The sequence below is a fragment of the Poromitra crassiceps genome (genome assembly GCF_964638095.1).
Source record: "Poromitra crassiceps genome assembly, chromosome: 25".
NCBI lineage: Eukaryota > Metazoa > Chordata > Actinopteri > Beryciformes > Melamphaidae > Poromitra > Poromitra crassiceps.
Genome location: NC_139649.1, coordinates 814381 through 835201, shown reverse-complemented (window position 1 = coordinate 835201; position 20821 = coordinate 814381). Strand labels below are relative to the sequence as shown.

Genomic DNA, 20821 nt, shown 5'->3' with positions numbered 1-20821 from the left:
TTAGGTGGTTGGTTTATAATTCTACGTTATAATTTTTCATCTTGGCTGCAATAGTATGATAATCTTTCTGCTAGATGTGTTGATATAGATTTAGCTAGAAAATCAAAGGAAGACAAAACAGATGCATCACTCAGAGGAAGGCAAGTGTGCAAAGAAAGAAAAGCCAGTGATCATCATCATCACTCATTCATGTTCTCTCTCTCTCTCTCTCATGCTGGGATCAGACTATACAATATTTTTGTCTTTCACGATGGTCACGTAATTAGGTCAGGTAATTATACTGCCATAAATTCATGTCATTTCTTGGCCAGGAGACTGGGAACACGAGCAGGAGACTGGGAACACGACCAGGAGACTGGGAACACGACCAGGGCTGCCAACTCTCGTGCAGAACGTCAGCAACGACACAATCTCAAGTCCATTTTCTCATGCAGGGAAAAACTAATTTGTAATTGATAACGCTGAGGGAAAAGGGGAGACTGACCGCGCCCGGACAGCCCTCACAGAGCCACAGCAGCAACAGAAAGAGAGAAGTTTTGTAGACTAATTTATTCCCATGCAGGCTGCTGAGTGGGCTCTTCACAGCTTCTCTACTCTAAGTAAATAGGCTCTGGCTCTGCTTTTTCCTTCTCTGTTCTACACACGTCTACTTCAGTCTCACACGACAACATACGTCTGATCGCTGGAAATCAGAAGAGCAAGAGCGCCGCACCTGAGAGTAGATTATATACCCGAGTCCGACCAATCAGCGTGCAGGAGCAATTGCACCCAGGTGGTGCTAGTTAGTGTCTTAAAGAGTAATCCACGGCAGCTGCGCTGGATCAGATAATCTCATCATGAATGGAATTCATGAGGGAGAGAAGTCGACTGATAGGAAACAGGAGTAGGGCTGCAACTCACAATTATTTTCATAATTTTCTCAACTAATCGATTAGCCGTTTGGTCGATAATAAAATCTATAAAATGTCACAAAATGGTGAAAATTTTCACTTTTCCCCCAAAGCCCAAGATGACATCCTCAAATAGCCCACAACCCAAAGATAATCAGTTTACTGTCATAGAAGACTTACAAAACCAGAAAATATTCACATTTAAGAAGCTGGAAGGAGAGCATTCTAGTATTTTTTTCTTAAAACTTTGTCTAAACATTTAATCAATCTTACTATATAAATTCAGCTCAATTTCTACTTGTAAAAATAGTTGCAGATACATTTTTTGTCAATCAATTAATCGACTAATCATTCACGCTCTGTGTCTCTGCCCCCTGAAAACAAACCTCACTGTGTCTCTGCCCCCCAGAAACAAACCTCAATGTGTCTCTGCCCCCCAGAAACAAACCTCAATGTGTCTCTGCCCCCCAGAAACAAACCTCACTGTGTCTCTGCCCCCCAGAAACAAACCTCACTGTGTCTCTGCCCCCCAGAAACAAACCTCAATGTGTCTCTGCCCCCCAGAAACAAACCTCACTGTGTCTCTGCCCCCCAGAAACAAACCTCACTGTGTCTCTGCCCCCCAGAAACAAACCTCACTGTGTCTCTGCCCCCCAGAAACAAACCTCACTGTGTATCTGCCCCCCAGAAACAAACCTCAATGTGTCTCTGCCCCCCAGAAACAAACCTCACTGTGTATCTGCCCCCCAGAAACAAACCTCACTGTGTCTCTGCCCCCAGAAACAAACCTCAATGTGTATCTGCCCCCCAGAAACAAACCTCAATGTGTCTCTGCCCCCAGAAACAAACCTCACTGTGTATCTGCCCCCCAGAAACAAACCTCAATGTGTATCTGCCCCCCAGAAACAAACCTCACTGTGTATCTGCCCCCCAGAAACAAACCTCACTGTGTATCTGCCCCCCAGAAACAAACCTCACTGTGTATCTGCCCCCCAGAAACAAACCTCACTGTGTATCTGCCCCCCAGAAACAAACCTCGCTGTGTATCTGCCCCCCAGAAACAAACCTCACTGTGTATCTGCCCCCCAGAAACAAACCTCACTGTGTCTCTGCCCCCCAGAAACAAACCTCACGGTGTCTCTGCCCCCCAGAAACAAACCTCACTGTGTATCTGCCCCCCAGAAACAAACCTCACTGTGTATCTGCCCCCCAGAAACAAACCTCAATGTGTCTCTGCCCCCCAGAAACAAACCTCAATGTGTATCTGCCCCCCAGAAACAAACCTCAATGTGTATCTGCCCCCCAGAAACAAACCTCAATGTGTATCTGCCCCCCAGAAACAAACCTCACTGTGTCTCTGCCCCCCAGAAACAAACCTCGCTGTGTATCTGCCCCCCAGAAACAAACCTCAATGTGTCTGTGCCCCCCAGAAACAAACCTCAATGTGTCTCTGCCCCCCAGAAACAAACCTCGCTGTGTATCTGCCCCCCAGAAACAAACCTCGCTGTGTATCTGCCCCCCAGAAACAAACCTCGCTGTGTATCTGCCCCCCAGAAACAAACCTCACGGTGTCTCTGCCCCCCGGAAACAAACCTCAGTCCAAGCTGAAGTCAAAAGGCAGCCCTGGAACATGTCGTAGAGGGTTGTTAAACTAGCTGAGAAAATACAAAAAAAATTGACATGCCAGACTTTTCATGTCTGGGTCACGTCGAACCATGTCTTTGGCAAAAACAAGCTTTTAGTGGACGTACATGGATGGTTCGCGTATGTCCCGTCCACCTCCGCTCCAGCCCGTTGCGTGGCTACCGGCTGAAGTGATCTTGCTCAATACTGGACCAAATTCAGAAATTATTTGTAGTCACACACAAAAAGTTTGGAAAATACCGAAATGTTCCTTTAACTCAATATTGAACTGTACACACTATACAATCCCTATATTACAGGAATATTATTGGACATAAAAATCGCATAAAGAACAATAAGGTGACCATAGTGAGTAAACAGACACTGCATATCCCTATAGGAATATTATAGTGATACTATAGGAAATAAGGTGATTATAAACTCACTATTGAGTATCACAGACACAGTACTATGACCTATAAGCCACTATCGGTGTATTATAAGAACATTACAGTGATAGTAATAGGACATTAAAAACTCATAAATTATAATAACATTGCTATTAACTGGTTATTGAGTCTACAGTACAGACACTATTGTGATAGTACAGGCTATATAAAAACCCTCATAGAACACAGGAATATGACAGGACTACATGAGTGATATGTGTATAATCCCCTTAACCTACATAGGCCAAAAACTGGGCCAAAGTTCCTGGCTCCAGTCGCCTTGTTTTGGCTCATACGTGAAAGACGTGATTGGGTGCTTATGAATATTCATGAGTCATGTTGGTGTGGGTGGAGTCAGACAGTCTGGGCCTTTAAATAGCAGCAGTACCCAGTAAGGGGTGTGCTCTGGGCCATCCGCTGGAAATCCTGTGCAGGTTGTCCACACTTCAAAAGCTCTGAAAGGACAAAAGCAAGCAACCACATCAAAGTAAGTTGATTATTTGGTTCTTTTTAAACTGTACTGCTAAAGCTAGTAACACCTAGCCTAGAGAGGGATAAGCCTCAGTCTGACAAGAGCAGACATATTAATGTAGGCTATATCATATCCTAGAATGAGTTCATAATTCATAATCAAGTCTTGGATAATAGCCTACAGTAGCCTATATTCTGTAACATAAGCTATGTAGCATGATAAAGGTGACATTTTATAGTTGAATACTTTTTCTATTAGGCTACTACAGGCTACATCCTATCATTAAAGGATTTTATTTAATAGCCTATGGAGTTTCCATATATTCTGACTGAGTGCAGTTCTGACAGGATACGATTTGACAAACCAGCAACAACTGTTCTGTAGGCTACTTTCTATATTTTTTTACACAGTCTATTGAATCCTAAACGGCTCTTAAAATAACACCACACATATGTGATTAACCTTTTTAAAGATACATGTGCCTTACCAGCTCACATTTTGTCAATGCATATATTTTGTTAAAGCATAAGCTAAACATTGTGTGGCCTGGCTGGGCATAGTAATATATTTAACTTACTGAATATGACTGAATAAATAGCACTATACCTAGCTTAATAATAATGTCATTGTAATGCACTTTTCATTAGCAATAAATCTCAAAGTGCTACAGAGTAAAAGACCGGGAGCATAAAATGATCCAAAAGCAAAGAACATTAAAGTCGCACAGGAAGAATGGCTGGTTACGAAATGGCCTGGTTAATAACCAACATTGCACTCTTGTGTCCCCAGCTGAACCAGACCAGACACCATGGAGAGCATGCAGGACTTCCTCCCCTTCGCCAAGGAGCTGCTGAGTCAGAAGCCCAGCCGGGGCATGCTGAAGGTCTACCTGGTGGGCTCGGTGTTCGCGGTGCTGGGGACGGTCATCGGCCTGGTGGAGACCGTGTGCTACCCCTTCTCCTCCGGCCAGCCGCTGGACGATGAGATGTTCCTCGTGTTGGCCCGGGAGCAGGGTCTGGAGCAGAGGCCATGCAGCGCTGTGCTCCAGGTGGAGGCAGAGGAGGAGGAGGAGGAGGAAGAGGCCTCGGCTCCCACCTTCCACAAGGTGCACAAAGTCGCCCAAAGGACCCTGTCTAACCGGCTGCATGCTTCCTAAGCGGATCGTCCCGAGTGACTGTATTGATCATATTTATTAGGGAACTGCTGCAGTTCCTGCCACACCACTAGGGTGCGCACAACGCACACAGAAAGCTTCAGGAGACGGCTGAATGAGAAGGCAGGCGTCTGAGCTGCCTGCCCTGCCTGTCTGCCACCATGTGCCGCTTACTGCATCGCTTGGTTTCAGCCACCAGAAGACTGATTCTGTTACAGGGCTCTTTCTCTCTCTCCACCAAAAAGCACTTCACATGTTTCAAGCATAGACTGTATGGTTTTCAAGCATGGTTTCAAGTCGTATTATCTGAACTTGGCAAGACAGATTTCGGAGGAGCACTTGAAGGCAGCATGAGCCCTGCTGAGCTGCCCACTGGAGCATGTGTTCGGCACATATGCCGCTGTAGCGCCACCTGTTGGCGGATGAACCAAACAGAACCGCTGCTGTCTGGTGGGTGGAACTGAACTGCCACTGACTGCCACCCACATAAGGGACTTGAAAAAGAAAAAAGAATGTAAATAAAGAATGTGTCAAGCCAATGCTGTAATATATTTGTTTTTTCATATCAATAAAGAACATTATATTTATAAAGTCTGGTTTCAGAGTGAATTCTTGTCTCTGCTAGCCTAACTCAATAGTGGGTTTACCTTATCATATTTTATTGTAATTATAATCCCCTGTGGTGATTTATAGTATGGTCAATAAAAACTCACTGTTGCCTATGATAATACTCACCAATTAAAGACACTATAAGTATAAGTCACAATTGGGATTCTAAATGAATATTACATGAATATACCATAGGAGATTAAAAAAGTAGTACATACAGTAAAATAAGTCCTCTTTCAAATTCCATTCAAGAACACATTACTTAACAGGTGATCTATAGTCCAGCTGGTCACGAGCAACTCCATTTTTGTATTCTCACAAATGTAGGTACAATGTAACTTGTAACTTGTAACCCACCCAAAATGCAAATGTGTTATATTACACATATCTGATATATATTATGTATTATAATAACTTGTAAACATCACACAAATGTGATCGTATATATGTATATATAAGACTTGTATTGTATTGCATTATTGTATTGTATTTGGACCCCAGGAAGATTAGCTGGTGCCACAAGCATCAGCTAATGGGGATCCTTTTTAAATAAATAAATAAATAAATAAATAAATAGGATATTATTTTGTTGGGGAAATTGCATGTCTCAAAAAAAAACTCCCATGCAACTTCCCATGCAAATAGGAGTTGGTTCCAAAATGATTAAATGCATATTAATATACAACTAGCTAATCAGATACTGTAGGTATTAATATATAACCAGCTAATCAGATAAATTGCACTCTGAAAAGCCATAAGGTTATTTAATTGGCTCCATGAGGCTTAACTGAGTTTACAATGAGATGATCTCTGCCTTCAGAACAGAGCTGCCTGTGCAAATCTTTCATCAATGACCTGCATTTCAACACCAAGCCTACTTAGGACGGCAAAGTACGCTGAATGTCCCTTTCTCCTAAACCTCCAGACAATGGTGCATATAGTGCCCTTTACTTATGCTCCATTGAGCAGTGAGCACTGGTGCGTTGAGGGTTGACCGAGGTTTGACTGAGGCACGTCCTGCAGCTAGGCTCACTGAGGGTTGACCGGGGGGGGGGGGGGGGGTACAGGGTCACAGGGAGGTTTGACTGAGGCACGTCCTGCAGCTTGGCTCACTGAGGGTTGACCGGGGGGGGGGGGGGGTACAGGGTCACAGTGAGGTTTGACTGAGGCACGTCCTGCAGCTTGGCTCACTGAGGGTTGACCGGGGGGGGGGGGGGGGGGGTACAGGGTCACAGTGAGGTTTGACTGAGGCACGTCCTGCAGCTTGGCTCACTGAGGGTTGATCGGGGGGGGGGGGGGTACAGGGTCACAGTGAGGTTTGACTGAGGCACGTCCTGCAGCTTGGCTCACTGAGGGTTGACCGGGGGGGGTACAGGGTCACAGTGAGGTTTGACTGAGGCACGTCCTGCAGCTTGGCTCACTGAGGGTTGACCGGGGGGGGGGGGGGTACAGGGTCACAGGGAGGTTTGACTGAGGCACGTCCTGCAGCTTGGCTCACTGAGGGTTGACCGGGGGGGGGGGGGGGGGGGGTAGGGGGGTACAGGGTCACAGTGAGGTTTGACTGAGGCACGTCCTGCAGCTTGGCTCACTGAGGGTTGACGGGGGGGGGGGGGGGGTACAGGGTCACAGGGAGGTTTGACTGAGGCACGTCCTGCAGCTTGGCTCACTGAGGGTTGACCGGGGGGGGGTACAGGGTCACAGTGAGGTTTGACTGAGGCACGTCCTGCAGCTTGGCTCACTGAGGGTTGACCGGGGGGGGGGGGGGTACAGGGTCACAGGGAGGTTTGACTGAGGCACGTCCTGCAGCTTGGCTCACTGAGGGTTGACGGGGGGGGGGGGGGGGTACAGGGTCACAGGGAGGTTTGACTGAGGCACGTCCTGCAGCTTGGCTCACTGAGGGTTGACTGGGGGGGTACAGGGTCACAGGGAGGTCAGACTGAGGCACGTCCTGCAGCTTGGCTCACTGAGGGTTGACTGAGGCACGTCCTGCAGCTTGGCTCACTGAGGGTTGACTGAGGCACGTCCTGCAGCTTGGCTCACAGAGATAGCATGGACAATGGGCCGCCCAGCAGCAACTTGACACATGAACACACAGCTGAGTCAACGTGGTTTTGGCCTAAGAATAGTTTGAGTGATGAGGTGTCTGAAGGCAGACACAGATACCGTAACCCTCAATCTCTGGGCACAGTTGGCCTACCGGGTAAACTGAGAAGAGTCATTGTTCCCTTTGATATACTGTGCAGGCTATGTAAGAGCGCCCCCTACCTCTTAGTGTTGTGTGGCGCTGAATGAGTGTAAAAGCAGCCTGTAGGTGAAAGCAGTGATGTAGTGGGAAATAATAAGGTGAGTAAACTATGACCTCCAGTGGGGGATCGGCATAAAGCAACGGAAATTAATGACATTTCCAGATGGGTTTGTCCCTTAAAACACCCAATATTTAAACATCTTACAGCAGTTTAATGCAATTGACTAAGAGTCGATGTCATACAGATTTATGACAGGCTAAAAATACTTACTCTGCAAAGTCAAAAGGTGGGTAAACATTCACTTAAAAGGCATTTTGGGACATGCCTTGTGTCCACACACTTGGCAAATTAGGAACACTCTAACTTTACAACATAGCTACTTAACTCCAGGTCAGAAGGTCAATGATGGACAGATAAATCAAAGTGACAAAGGGATGGGGCAGATATTTACGCGTTGAAGAAACGCAGGGATTTGACTTGAAAGGTTGCCCGTGGAGACAGAGGCAACACACACAGTTTGAAGCTGCTGGGTTTCTGCCAAGCTCTACCCCAATGTCACCCTGCCGGGGGAGAGAGGCTTACATGCATGTTTTGACTTGAAGACAAGATCTGGAAGATGCCTCTGGTTCTTCTTCAGGAAGGTTGCAAATGTGCTTTAAACACTTGTCTGTATTTTTCTATTTATTGAACATAATGCACATTACAAAACGAGATCAACACTGAAATATTTGGACAGTGAATGTTAATCAAAATGTGTGCAGTGTGTGTAGTACAACAAAACAAATCATCACACTAGCCTCTAAACTCTTCATCATAATAATAATAATAATAATAATAATAATAATAATAAAAAGCTTGGTGAAAACACTTTTCTGCTTGTCCTTTTGTCCTTTTCTGATTGTGTGCAAGGTTGTATGGATTTGATATATTTCTTTCAAAAATACAATTTCCCACATTGAAGTGAAGGATGACATCCCTTTGTTGTTGTTGTTTTTTGATATTCATTTTACATTCAGAAAATCTCAAAGAATATTTACCAAGGATTGATCCAGCACAAGCTAACACACCACACTGAGATCATCTTCATCATCATCGTCATCATCATAATCCTCCTCCACAGGCTGCCTATATGAAATAACTCAGACATGTGTTTATATACAGTATTACGCACTAAATGAAAGCTTAGAGTGAAAAAGTCTCCCTGGCTGAAACGTTGTACTGGGGCTCTGGTGTTACGTGGGTGTGACGCACATCCATGTGACTGTGGGTGTGTGAGTGAACATATGCATGTGTGTGTGTGTGTGTGTGTGTGTGTGTGTGTGTGTGTGTGTGTGTGTGTGTGCGTGTGTGTGTGTGTGTGTGTGTGTGTGTGTACTGTACATGTGTATCCTGAAAGCGAGACAGATGAAGCAGTCAGCATACCTCGCTACGTCGCAGCCTAGCAACCTGGAGGTTAGAAACAGGGTATTTATTCAAGCCTATGGCTGCAGCCTTACCAAGGGCACAAAGTCACAAAGCCCTAGGAAGACGGTGCAGGGGGGCTCTGTGTGACGCAGTGGGTGAAATGAGGAAAAGTTACGGCGTCACTCCATCTAGAGGACGCCACGAAAGAACGTCTGCCGGCCTACGCACGCACGGCTCGCCCTCAGGCCTCACACGCACGGCTCGCCCTCAGGCCTCACACGCACGGCTCGCCCTCAGGCCTCACACGCACGGCTCGCCCTCAGGCCTCACACGCACGGCTCGCCCTCAGGCCTCACTCTGAGCGTCCATCAAGATGACGACAGGAGGAGACAGGGGGAGGCTGTTTGGTGCTGTTGTTGTTGGGGCTGTTTCTCCAGCATGGACCAGAGCTAACCCTACCAGAGCTAACCCTACCAGAGCTAACCCTACCAGAGCTAACCCTACCAGAGCTAACCCTACCAGAGCTAACCCTACCAGAGCTAACCCTACCAGAGCTAACCCTACCAGAGCTAACTCCCCAAAGTCACACTTTTGGTCAAAGCTCTGATCACGGCATCGCACACACGTGCATTTTCACCGCTGAAGAATCATTTCAACATCTACTTCTTACGTCTAATGTAAAGTAGGTGTGTTTAGAAACACACAACCATACAACTGTAAATCATTGTCCATTTTGAAAGGGTTTGTAGCTGTGAAACACTACTAGACTCTTAAACAGTGTGTGTTGCTGCCATAGTGTGTGAGACTATTTTCTAAACAGGCAAAAATGTACTGTAGATTTTGGTTATGAGTGATAATAAAACAACCCTTATTCATCATAGCCTTCAAATACATTCGTACTTTTCAAATACATACTGTACCCTGCATGACCTTCTCTTCACAACAGTCCCAGCAACATAAAGACAGCAGTCTCTTCGTCTCCTGCAAATCATATTTAAAGCGCGCAAACCATAGTAAGAGGTCCACTCATTCACCTGCATTCACTTCAACATGCCTTAGTATCGGAACACATCAGCCCCACCTTCAAACACGTCCAAAAGATTCCTGTTGGTTGTTGCACTGCCTACGTTACCAGCTGTTCATGTTCGTCACCGACCGCCTCGCAGTCGGCGGGTTCACCGCCGACCCCACCGGACCAGGGTTCTGCTCTAAACCGCCACGGTTTCCTCGGTGCTGTCGGTTCTGTCGGGGGCGCCCCGGGTGGTTACCAGGCCCGTTGGGGTTCCGTTGGCGGGTGGGTGCGGGGTGACTGGCTGCTGCTGCGGGGTGACTTTAGCCGGCCGGTGCTCCTTGTTGTGGCCCGTGCAGCAGAGCTGGCAGGAGGAGCAGGCCGAGTTGCAGCAGGGCAGGAAGCGGCAGACGCTGACCCGCCACAGGAACCACGCGGGCGACCAGCAGCACCAGCACAGCACCACAGAGCCCACCAGCACACCCAGGAGGAGGTACAGCGCCAGCAGGGACACGGAGCCGGGCGGGTCTGCAGGGAGGGGCGGGGACAAAAGCTACAACATCAACAAGAGGGCTAGGGACAATAGCTTATCTCCTGATACAATAGAGAGCTAACAGTCCTGGTTCTTCACTGTTTTCGCCTATGGGAGTTTTGAATGGGTTTTTGGCGCAATGCTTCTAATAATCTCTCTGGGCAACACTGGCTTAATCAAACACGAACCAGTGTTTAGTAATATCATCTTCACACACGAGGACCACTTTTATGAGTTTTGAAGCTTTTACGTGCCGTTAAAAGGGCGGCTAGCTAGCAAATGGCTAAATGGGACTACACTGTTGAGTCGATGGGGATATATACGTCAATAACGTCACCACTTCAAAGGACGAACACGGAAATTCTCTTTCCCTCACCTGGTTCAGCCCCGTTCAGCCCGGGGTAATCAGTGCACTCATCAACAACAGTCCAGGTTGAGTGGTGACGTGACGTGGAAGCCTATGCGACAGTGTGTAGTTCTGGATTAGCTTAGCTCGAGCTTTTTACTTCTAGGGCTCGCATTTACGCTACAAAACTCATGAAAGTGGTCCTCATGTGTGAAGATTATCCGACTGAACTCTGGTTCGCGTTTGATTAATCTTGCGTTGCCCAGAGACCGTATTTGAAGCATCGCGGCAAAAACCCATTCAAAAATCCCATAGACAGAAACAGTGAAGAACCAGGAAGTCCGGGACTTCCGCGTTCTGACTACAAAAATACGTCATCCCTGCGGCTCTCTATACTAGCAATTTTCCATAATGCTGAAATTGATAAAAATAAGGCATAATTATCAAAATCACAAGTAGACCTAATTATTGTCTACTATAACCTAAATTATTTCATAATTGTAAAATAGGCCCAGAGAAATAATTCTGTTTTTGGATTGGGGTGTTTTGAGAGGGGGGTGGGTTGCGTGGGACTCTTACTGCACCTCACAACTTGGTTTTCACTTGGAGAAACATGTGGAAGAGGCTGGCTGAGAGTGCTGTCATCAAAATAAAAAAATAAAGAAATATTGATCTAACATCTCAATTAAAAAATTAATTAAAATTATAATGGAAAAAATAATAATTTTGGGGAAAATAAAATGGAATTTGGGAAAAAATAAAACTGATTTCATATGGCCCTACTTTTGAGATAGGTATCATGAAATAAATCAACCCGTTGAAGCCGAACCCCCACATACAGAAGAGAAAATACAATGACCTCCCCAATAGCCAACAGGCAAATCTCACTTGGTACCCTGCTACAGAATAATGTAGCTTAGACTAACTGTCCAGACAAGAAGAATCAGATTTGGCTTCAAATCGATCTCCCTATTCACTGGTCCTGTGGGCTGGGCAGAATAAGCTTCATTCAAATGGATCTCGGCTAGTAAACAGCTGGCAGTTTGCACAGCAGGCGGATGGGAATCCTCTTTCCTGCTCCCGGTTGAAAAGACAGAAGAGAAGAAGAATAGCTGTTTTCTGGGCCCAGACTTGGCCGGGTCTAAAAAGCAAGCAGAGGCTGACAGCCTAGACAGTCTCTATTTGCACCTCTGGTGCTGGAAGAGAGACAGATCACTCTGGTGCTGGAATAGAGATAGATCTCTCTGGTTCTGGAATAGAGGCAAATCACTCCAGTCACTCTGATGCTGGAATAGAGACAGATCTCTCTGGTGCTGGAATAGAGGCAAATCACTCCAGTCACTCTGGTGCTGGAATAGAGACAGATCTCTCTGGTGCTGGAATAGAGACACATCACTCTGATGCTGGAATAGAGACAGATCACTCTGGTGCTGGAATAGAGACATATCACTCTGGTGCTGGAATAGAGACATATCACTCTGGTGCTGGAATAGAGACAGATCACTCTGATGCTGGAATAGAGACATATCACTCTGGTGCTGGAATAGAGACATATCACTCTGGTGCTGGAATAGAGACAGATCACTCTGGTGCTGGAATAGAGACAGATCACTCTGGTGCTGGAATAGAGACACATCACTCTGGTGCTGGAATAGAGACAGATCACTCTGGTGCTGGAATAGAGACAGATCACTCTGGTGCTGGAATAGAGACAGATCACTCTGGTGCTGGAATAGAGACAGATCACTCTGGTGCTGGAATAGAGACAGATCACTCTGGTGCTGGAATAGAGACAGATCACTCTGGTGCTGGAATAGAGACAGATCACTCTGGTGCTGGAATAGAGACATATCACTCTGGTGCTGGAATAGAGACACATCACTCTGGTGCTGGAATAGAGACAGATCACTCTGGTGCTGGAATAGAGACAGATCACTCTGGTGCTGGAATAGAGACAGATCACTCTGGTGCTGGAATAGAGACAGATCTCTCTGGTGCTGGAATAGAGACAGATCACTCTGGTGCTGGAAGAGAGACAGATCACTCTGGTGCTGGAATAGAGACAGATCACTCTGGTGCTGGAATAGAGGCAAATCACCCCAGTCACTCTGGTGCTGGAATAGAGACAGATCACTCTGGTGCTGGAAGAGAGACAGATCACTCTGGTGCTGGAATAGAGACAGATCACTCTGGTGCTGGAAGAGAGACATATCACTCTGGTGCTGGAAGAGAGACAGATCACTCTGGTGCTGGAAGAGAGACAGATCACTCTGGTGCTGGAAGAGAGACAGATCACTCTGGTGCTGGAAGAGAGACAGATCACTCTGGTGCTGGAAGAGAGACAGATCACTCTGGTGCTGGAAGAGAGACAGATCACTCAAAAGGCCTCATTCAGCCTGACGACCCATCACCATTTATTGGTGTACAGGGAGTGTTGAGATGAAATTAACAACTCAGTGCGCGCCTCCATTAGTTTTACGTCGCGCCATAGAGCCACTTTGCAGATGGAGACTTAGTTAATTTGTGTAACAACTGACTGTCAGACACAAACAGTACATTACACAGTGATTTATGCCTGTTCACTGTTCAAACTGTTCACTGCTCTGACCCCTCCCACCCTGGCCACAAACTCTTTAAGACACTCCCCCACGGCAAGAGACTGAGGTCTGCCAAGACCAGAACCACCCGCCACAAGACCAGCTTCTTCCCAACCGCCATCAGCCTCACCAACAAGGCCCGGAAACCCCTTCCGCCAAGGGCCTCACAAACAACCCCACCCCCACACACACAAACTCACTACCTCCTCCTAAACTCCTAAACTCAACTGAAACTGGAACTCATACTGTATCTAATGTAATGCCTGTCTAACTGGGACTGGTAAATTGATGTAAATTCCCTGCACATTAATGCCTATTTAACTTAGCCTGTAAATTTCATGTACAGTACATTCAATGTAAACTCTTATCTAACTCTGACTGTAAATTCATGTAAATCCACTGCCTATTTAATGTATATTTAACTCAGTCTGTAAATCTCATGTAAATCCAACAGAACACTTCACCACTCATGTACATATTGTATAAATTGACTCGATTTGATTGCACTTGCAACCTTGCGATTGCCGTTAGTTATCTTCCTACTTCTTATCCCTGTATATTGATGTAACCGCTACGCTGCATACAGACACTAAGACAAATTCCTCGTATGTAACTTGCATACTGTGGCAATAAAAGTGATTCTGATTCTGATTCTGAAAGTGGAACGTTTGCCCAGCAAGTGCACCAAGTACAGCATCAAATACGAGGGATCAGCCAAGCAGCATTTTGGTAAACAAACCGCGTCACCGGGTGGCAACGGCAATGGAACCCTATGGAGCCTGAGTTTGAGCGTCTGACTCTAGCCGGCTGACCGTGTTTACAATTTAAAAACTGCGACACTTCACACAACTTTAACACGACGTGCATATATTATACATCTCTAGCTCAACTCTTGAGCTAGTTCTGCTCTCACTCAGAATGTCAAAATGTAAGTGATAGGGATGCGATCCAATATCGGTATCGGGTGCCGATATTGGCACTAATTCACGGATCGGATCGGATTCGGATTTTCTTTCCCTTTTTTTTTTGCAATTCCAGCGCGGGCCGCACAGGGGGCGCTGGCTGTAATTTGCCCATGTATAATAGTATCCTTCTTTGCCTTGTATATTTTCTTAATTTTGTCTGCTTTTTGCAAGGTATATTTAAAAAAAAATCTTTAATTGGCCAAATGTTTGCCTATACTGTATATTCAAGAAAGATATTGGTATCGGCATAATATCGGTATCGGCAGATATCCAAATTCAGGTATCGGAATCGGATCGGAAGTGAAAAAATGTGGATCGGTGCATCCCTAATAAGCGTTGTAATGTATACTTTTGGGTGGCAGTGACGTCACGCTGATTCATCCTATAGCAACATGGGGAGATAGGGACAAAGCACATGTTGGGTGTAATATCACATTGGTCGCTCACCTGTTGCTGATTCATGATTGGGTGCACTGTTTGGCACGGCACAGTTCATAGGCGGAGACACTGGCACCGTGGGCGGGTTCACCAAAGGTGGGGGTGGTGTTGCCATCAGCGGTGGAGGCTGAGGGGGTAAAATCTGACCTGCTGAAAAAGGAACGATTTTTGGATGTAATATTATAAAGAGACATACAGCATGTATGTACAGCATGTTAAAGGATACGTTTCGATTTTGGACCTATAGGCTATGTAATTTAGCGCTGTTCGGGGCGGAAAGGGAACTGGTGGGAATAGCGTGATCCTCCCACGTGCTACGTCCTGCCGGTGACGCTCCCCGCTGTCAGGTGAAAAGAAGCGGCTGGCAACTGCGCATGTATCGGAGGAAGCATGGTGCTAGTCTACGGCTCTCCCCGGTTCGGCAGAGGGTGGAGCAGCGACCGCGGCAGCAGGGGGAAATTAGCCAAGTACAATTGGAGAGAAAATAGGTTGGAAAAATCTGAAAAAAATAAAAAATATTGTGATGTTTGATTTTGTCCATATCACCCAGCCCAGCCCTAATGTAATTTATATATTAAATAAATATAAAATATTTGCATATTAATAGATTATAGAATTTTTTTAATGAGGGATGAGTAGATGTCATTTTAAGGATTTTCACAAGATAACTGAACTTTTTTTGTGCGGTCGCAAAACACATCAGACACAAGTTATTATTCAAAGTGGAGTATTTTACATAATACACAAAACATGACTTTAGGGGGTCTTTCAAGTTTGGGTATCGACATCACAACAAACACACAGCGTCCGGTCCAAGCAGCTGACTGACCTTTGCATCCAGTGGTCAGGTTTTCTTCCAGGTCACTGCCGTCCCCACAGTTGTCGATGGCCTTGTCGTCACACACCAGGCTCAGTGGGATACACTTGCCATTCCTGCAGGTGAAGTAGGGCTCGCCGCTGCACTCTGATTGGTTGAAACCTGAAGAGTGGATTATATATATCAATCAATCAATCAATCAATCAATCAATCAATCAATCAATCAATCAATCAATCAATCAATCAATCAAGTTTATTAAAGGACAGATAGTCCATAGAAAAAACATACAAACACAGCATATATATATATATATATATATATATATATATATATATATATATATACATACATACATACATACATACATACATACATACATATATATATATATATATATATATATATATATATATATATATATATATATATTCCACCAAAATACCTGTGAGACCACAAGCATCTATAGCATAAATGGGCGTGTCTCTGTCTTCTGTCTTACCCAGCCTGAAGGAGGTGAAGTCCCCCACAAAGTCCACTCTGGGCTGGTTCCCCCGGGTCACCAGGCGCAGGGTCAGGTAGTTTCCTGTAGACAGCACGGGCCGGGGCGGGCTCTTGCCACACAGCGGCAGCCCCACGGGCGGCGAGTTCCTGTCCCGACCATCGTAGAACTGAATGTAGGAGCCGGCGTGGCACGGATCCCCCGCCCCCTGGCCGGGCGTGGGCTCCGGTCGTGGGTTGAGAGGGGCGGAGCCACGAGGGGACTCGGGTAAGAAAGGGGCCGGACTTAGCGGGGCCATTCGCAGCAAGCTGTAGACCAGGAAGAAGCGGAAGTGGAACTGGACCTTGTCTTTAGGGGACGAGGCCTGCATGGTGAGGTGGCAGTCGGTCCCGATGGTCACGAAGTAGAACTTCTTGGACTCCTGGTGCGAGTTGACGATCATGCCGTCACCCCGGATGGTCTGGCCGCAGAAGTCCACCACGTTTACTGACGGGGACAAGAAACCGGAGATGGTATACCTCAGTGGAGACGATCTGATAACGTCTCAGTTGTATCGTGAACTTGGGGGCATCCTTTGAACAGCACAGCATTTTGTTTTGTCTTATTCACCAAGAAATATACGTCAACTTGTTGCACAAAAAAACAGCACTTGCAAGTAGAGCGCTACTTGCAAGCGAGCTTCACCTGTAACACTAATCGGCTGGCTGACCGTGCGCCCAGTGTTGGGGGTAACTCATCACAAAAGTAACATATTACATGTAATATAACTCAAGTTATATTACTAACTCAAGTTACAAATTGAGTTACTTCTTCCCATCAAAGCACATATTTAAAAAATATACAATCATTTCCTAATCAAATTGTGTGTTCTTATGCAAATAACCACTATAGATGACAATAACAAAGGAAAAGGATAACATTTAGAATTTTGGATGTTTACACTGACTTCAAGATGGTTAAAATAATTTTTGGGGTGGTTTGACGGGGCGGCGATGTCATTCTGCTACTGCTGTTATTTTGGTGAAAGTAATGCAAAAGTAGTGTAATAAGTAACGAGTTACTCTACACAGACAGTAATATTGTAAAGTAACGTATTACTTTACAATGAAAGTAACTAGTAATATGTAGTATATTACATTTTGAAAGTAACTTGCCCAACACTGCGTGCGCCCTACAGTATTGTACTGATTTGATTTCATATCCTATTCACCTTATGTTACAACACAGAGGTCAGCCAGTTACGTCCTATTGTGTTGACACTTCCTGTGACAGTACAGGACTAGTGAGCAGGTAAAACAGACGGTGTTTTGAACAGGAAGTCATAACACAACTGGGTCAAGTGGGCGGGGCTACATAAGGTGAATAGTATGGAAAGGATTTCCTCAGCAAAAAGGGTGATCATATTTATTTTCACTATAATTCTGGGAGGCTAATTGTTTCTAAACATGCAGGCCGACCGGCTAGCAGCTGGTTATAATCCGGATTTCACTGCATGTTTAGAAGGGGCTACTGTGTTAGAGGGTGTGAAGTCAAACCTGATCAGCATGGTCATGGTTTGAGAAGCAGTGTAAGGACAGATGGGGTGGGCAGATCCTGCTCCAACAGCCCCCCCCCCCCCCCCCCCGCCCCCACTGCCCTGCCCCTGCCTCTGGGCTGCAGGCCAAATAATGAGAAAATTTACGACCACCCCTGGAGTTTATTAGCTCCGTTTCCCTGGGAGACAACTAGATCCTCCTGCACTGACCTCCAGGAATGTCCCAAAGCCGGGGAGCCCCTGTTGGTGGGAACCCGCTAATCCCCTCTCCAATGCACAAGTCAATACAATGCCTGGGGGACGCCGTCCAAAACACGCATGACTGTGAGACGCCGTGTCCCCAGTAAAGATTCTTTACAAACACTTTTAAACACTATGATTGTAATTGAGTGGGTTTCAGAAGGCAGATGCACAGGGCAGGGATGGGTCAAGGTCCTGGAAGGCACACTGACTGGACTGTAGTGAAAAATGCCACTGAGACAGCATTGTCTGGAAAGGGCAGATGCCTCATTGGCTGTCCATGTGTTATCCTGTGATGTGTGTGACTCAATGCAAGATCACGCTTTACTAGGTGAGACTTCAAGTTGAGTGACTGCATTCAAAGCAATCCATATGCAAACAAACATACATACATACATACAACCTCTGATGCAAACAGTAGAACAATGACTACACATAAACAAATAGGCCAAATGAGGCTGCAGTGTGTGAATGGAGTCCCATTGCTCCTAGCTGTTACAGGCCTAGGTCACTTCAAAATAATCAGCCTATTAATGTTAAACGTATTCTATATATATATATACATAATATATATATACATACATACATACACACACACATACATAAACACACACACACACACACACACACACACACACGCACGCACGCACGCACGCACACACACACACACACACACACACACACACACACACACACACACACACATACACACACATACATTTTGTAGAGAATATGTTGTGCCTTATATCTCATGAAGCAATATTATCATCATCATCATCATGATAATAATAATAATAATAAACTTGAGGCTACTTGATAGGACTTTTCTAAGTAGGCTACTCAAAGATGTTTTACATAAACAGACACAGAAAATACAACTATAAATATAAATATAAACGTTACAAAAACTTCTACTAGGCTGATAAAACAAGTACTAGTACTAATTGCCTACTACTACTACTACTGGGCTACTAAGAAGAAGGAAAAATGAAGAAAGCGCAGCGCACACAGGTCAGTGCGTCATAAGAGACAATTACGCAAGAATCAGTGTTTAAAATCCGTCTCCTTACCGGTCTCGATGGCTGTGCTCTGGAGCGCCATGAAGCCAGTCAGGATGACGAGCTTGGCCAGGCGCTGAAACGGGCGCTCCGCCACCAACTCCATCAACGAGCTGCGAGTAGTGCTGCCTGGAGCACTGGAGATCCCCGAAGTGAAAGTGCTGCCTGGAGCACTGGAGATCCCCGAAGTGAAAGTGCTGCCTGGAGCACTGGAGATCCCCGAAGTGAAAGTGCTGCCTGGAGCACTGGAGATCCCCGAAGTGAAAGTGCTGCCTGGAGCACTGGAGATCCCCGAAGAGAAAGTGCTGCCTGGAGCACTGGAGATCCCCGAAGAGAAAGTTAGGCTACTCAGCTGTTACCAGCGCCATTACATATAAAGTTGGCATTCTATTGGCAGAGGGAAGAGAAGGTTTAGCCTATGAAGGAATGAAAATCCTTTAGCTTCCTCTGTCCGTGCTGCTCTCCATCATACTGGCTTTATTCCATTTGAACCTCCTCTCGGTCCCCTCCATCGACGTGTCCCGCCGTTTCCATGACAACGCTCAACCAATCAGCTGTCAACGTCAGCAGGAAATAGCTCTGAAGTTTAGCAATTTTGGGTGCGTTCGGAACTGATTCGGAAATACCACTCCGAGCGCCCAGACGGTAAATTTACGAATTTACCGTTCGTAAATTGGGAGCGCCGTTGTAATGTACCGTACCTTCGAGCTCTCATTTCAGTGTAGAGCGTCCGCACCTTTTGTAAGAAAAAATAAAATCAATTGGGCTATAATAAAATGATAATAATTATTATTACATTAATAGTTGCTATTCAGTCTATTTCTGCACTTATGGCTATATAAGTGTATATGGCTATATGTGCTCAAAAATGGTCTAAGCGTTTATTTACTTCAAAGCTACAGATAGGCCTATTGAAAATCGAATTTGTCTTGAATAATCTAGGCTATACATTTTGTGTTGAGATTGAGAGATTTTAATATTTTACTTAGCATTTAAAATAGCCAAGTTCATTATGGAACTCTAGAAGGGACTTGCAGTAACTACCGGTAAGCCTTAGCTGCTTTTAAGCCATGCCTGGAAATGTTCTGTCACCTTGAATTATTAGACAACACGCATAGTAAACTCATCCTTTGTGTAACTCTGCTGCCCTCTTGTGGCTGAAGGAAAAGCTAAATTGATATTTATTGGGTGAGAAGAATGAATGAATTTTTGTTCTTAGGTGAACTGATCCTTTACCATTGTTACTTAGTGAGCTATCTATCTTGGTGAAAGCCTGATCACAGAGGTTTGAATGGATTCTACATCTTGATAACTTCACAGGTTCAAGTTTCATGCTTTCTTGCTTTGGGACAGCATAACATACATCTTTGATTTGCTTTCGGGATAAAACCGGTCAGAACTCAGACTCACTCTTTAGTAACATACCTCACATACATAGTTGACAGCATAAAATGTATTTTTTGGGTCATACAAAATTTATTTTTTTAAGACACACAAATCACAAAGGACATTAGCATAATCGTTTTCAAAAATATATTTAAAAAATAGATTAATATAAATTATATTACCATCTGTGCCAACCTTATGTTAATGCGCAATACTAGAAAAAAGAGGTACACTTTTTTCGTCCAATGTTGGGGGCTTAATTGCATAAAAATCAGTATAGTCTGGTCAGAAGCATAAAATCAAAGGCTTTAGAATAGATTAAAACAGACTACTAGTCTGAAACTAAATCCAACATACCACCATCTATTTGGAAACAGACTACTAGTCTGAAACTAAATCCAACATACCACCATCTATTTGGCAGTATGTTGCTGAATATTTACAATCTTATATTAAAAGGGAGAAAGTGGGCAATGTTTGTTGTCCTTCCTGGCTGAGGCATAAGTTCAGCGATGATGTCATCAGTGATGTCATAGAGCGAGGCCGCGTACTG

At 45.2% G+C, this 20821-nt stretch overlaps 1 protein-coding gene across 1 annotated transcript; it reads right to left on the bottom strand.

Moving 5' to 3' along the window:
* Positions 1-10054: 10054 nt before the first annotated feature.
* On the bottom strand, positions 10055-18925 carry ldlrad2 (low density lipoprotein receptor class A domain containing 2; the record flags this gene model as incomplete). The annotated part of the gene is made up of 5 exons (XM_083660973.1): positions 10055-10383; positions 14743-14883; positions 15563-15712; positions 16051-16536; positions 18895-18925. 5 exons carry the CDS (start codon positions 18923-18925, stop codon positions 10055-10057), a joined length of 1137 nt encoding a protein of 378 aa, XP_083517099.1.
* Between the last annotated feature and the right edge of the window lie 1896 nt (positions 18926-20821).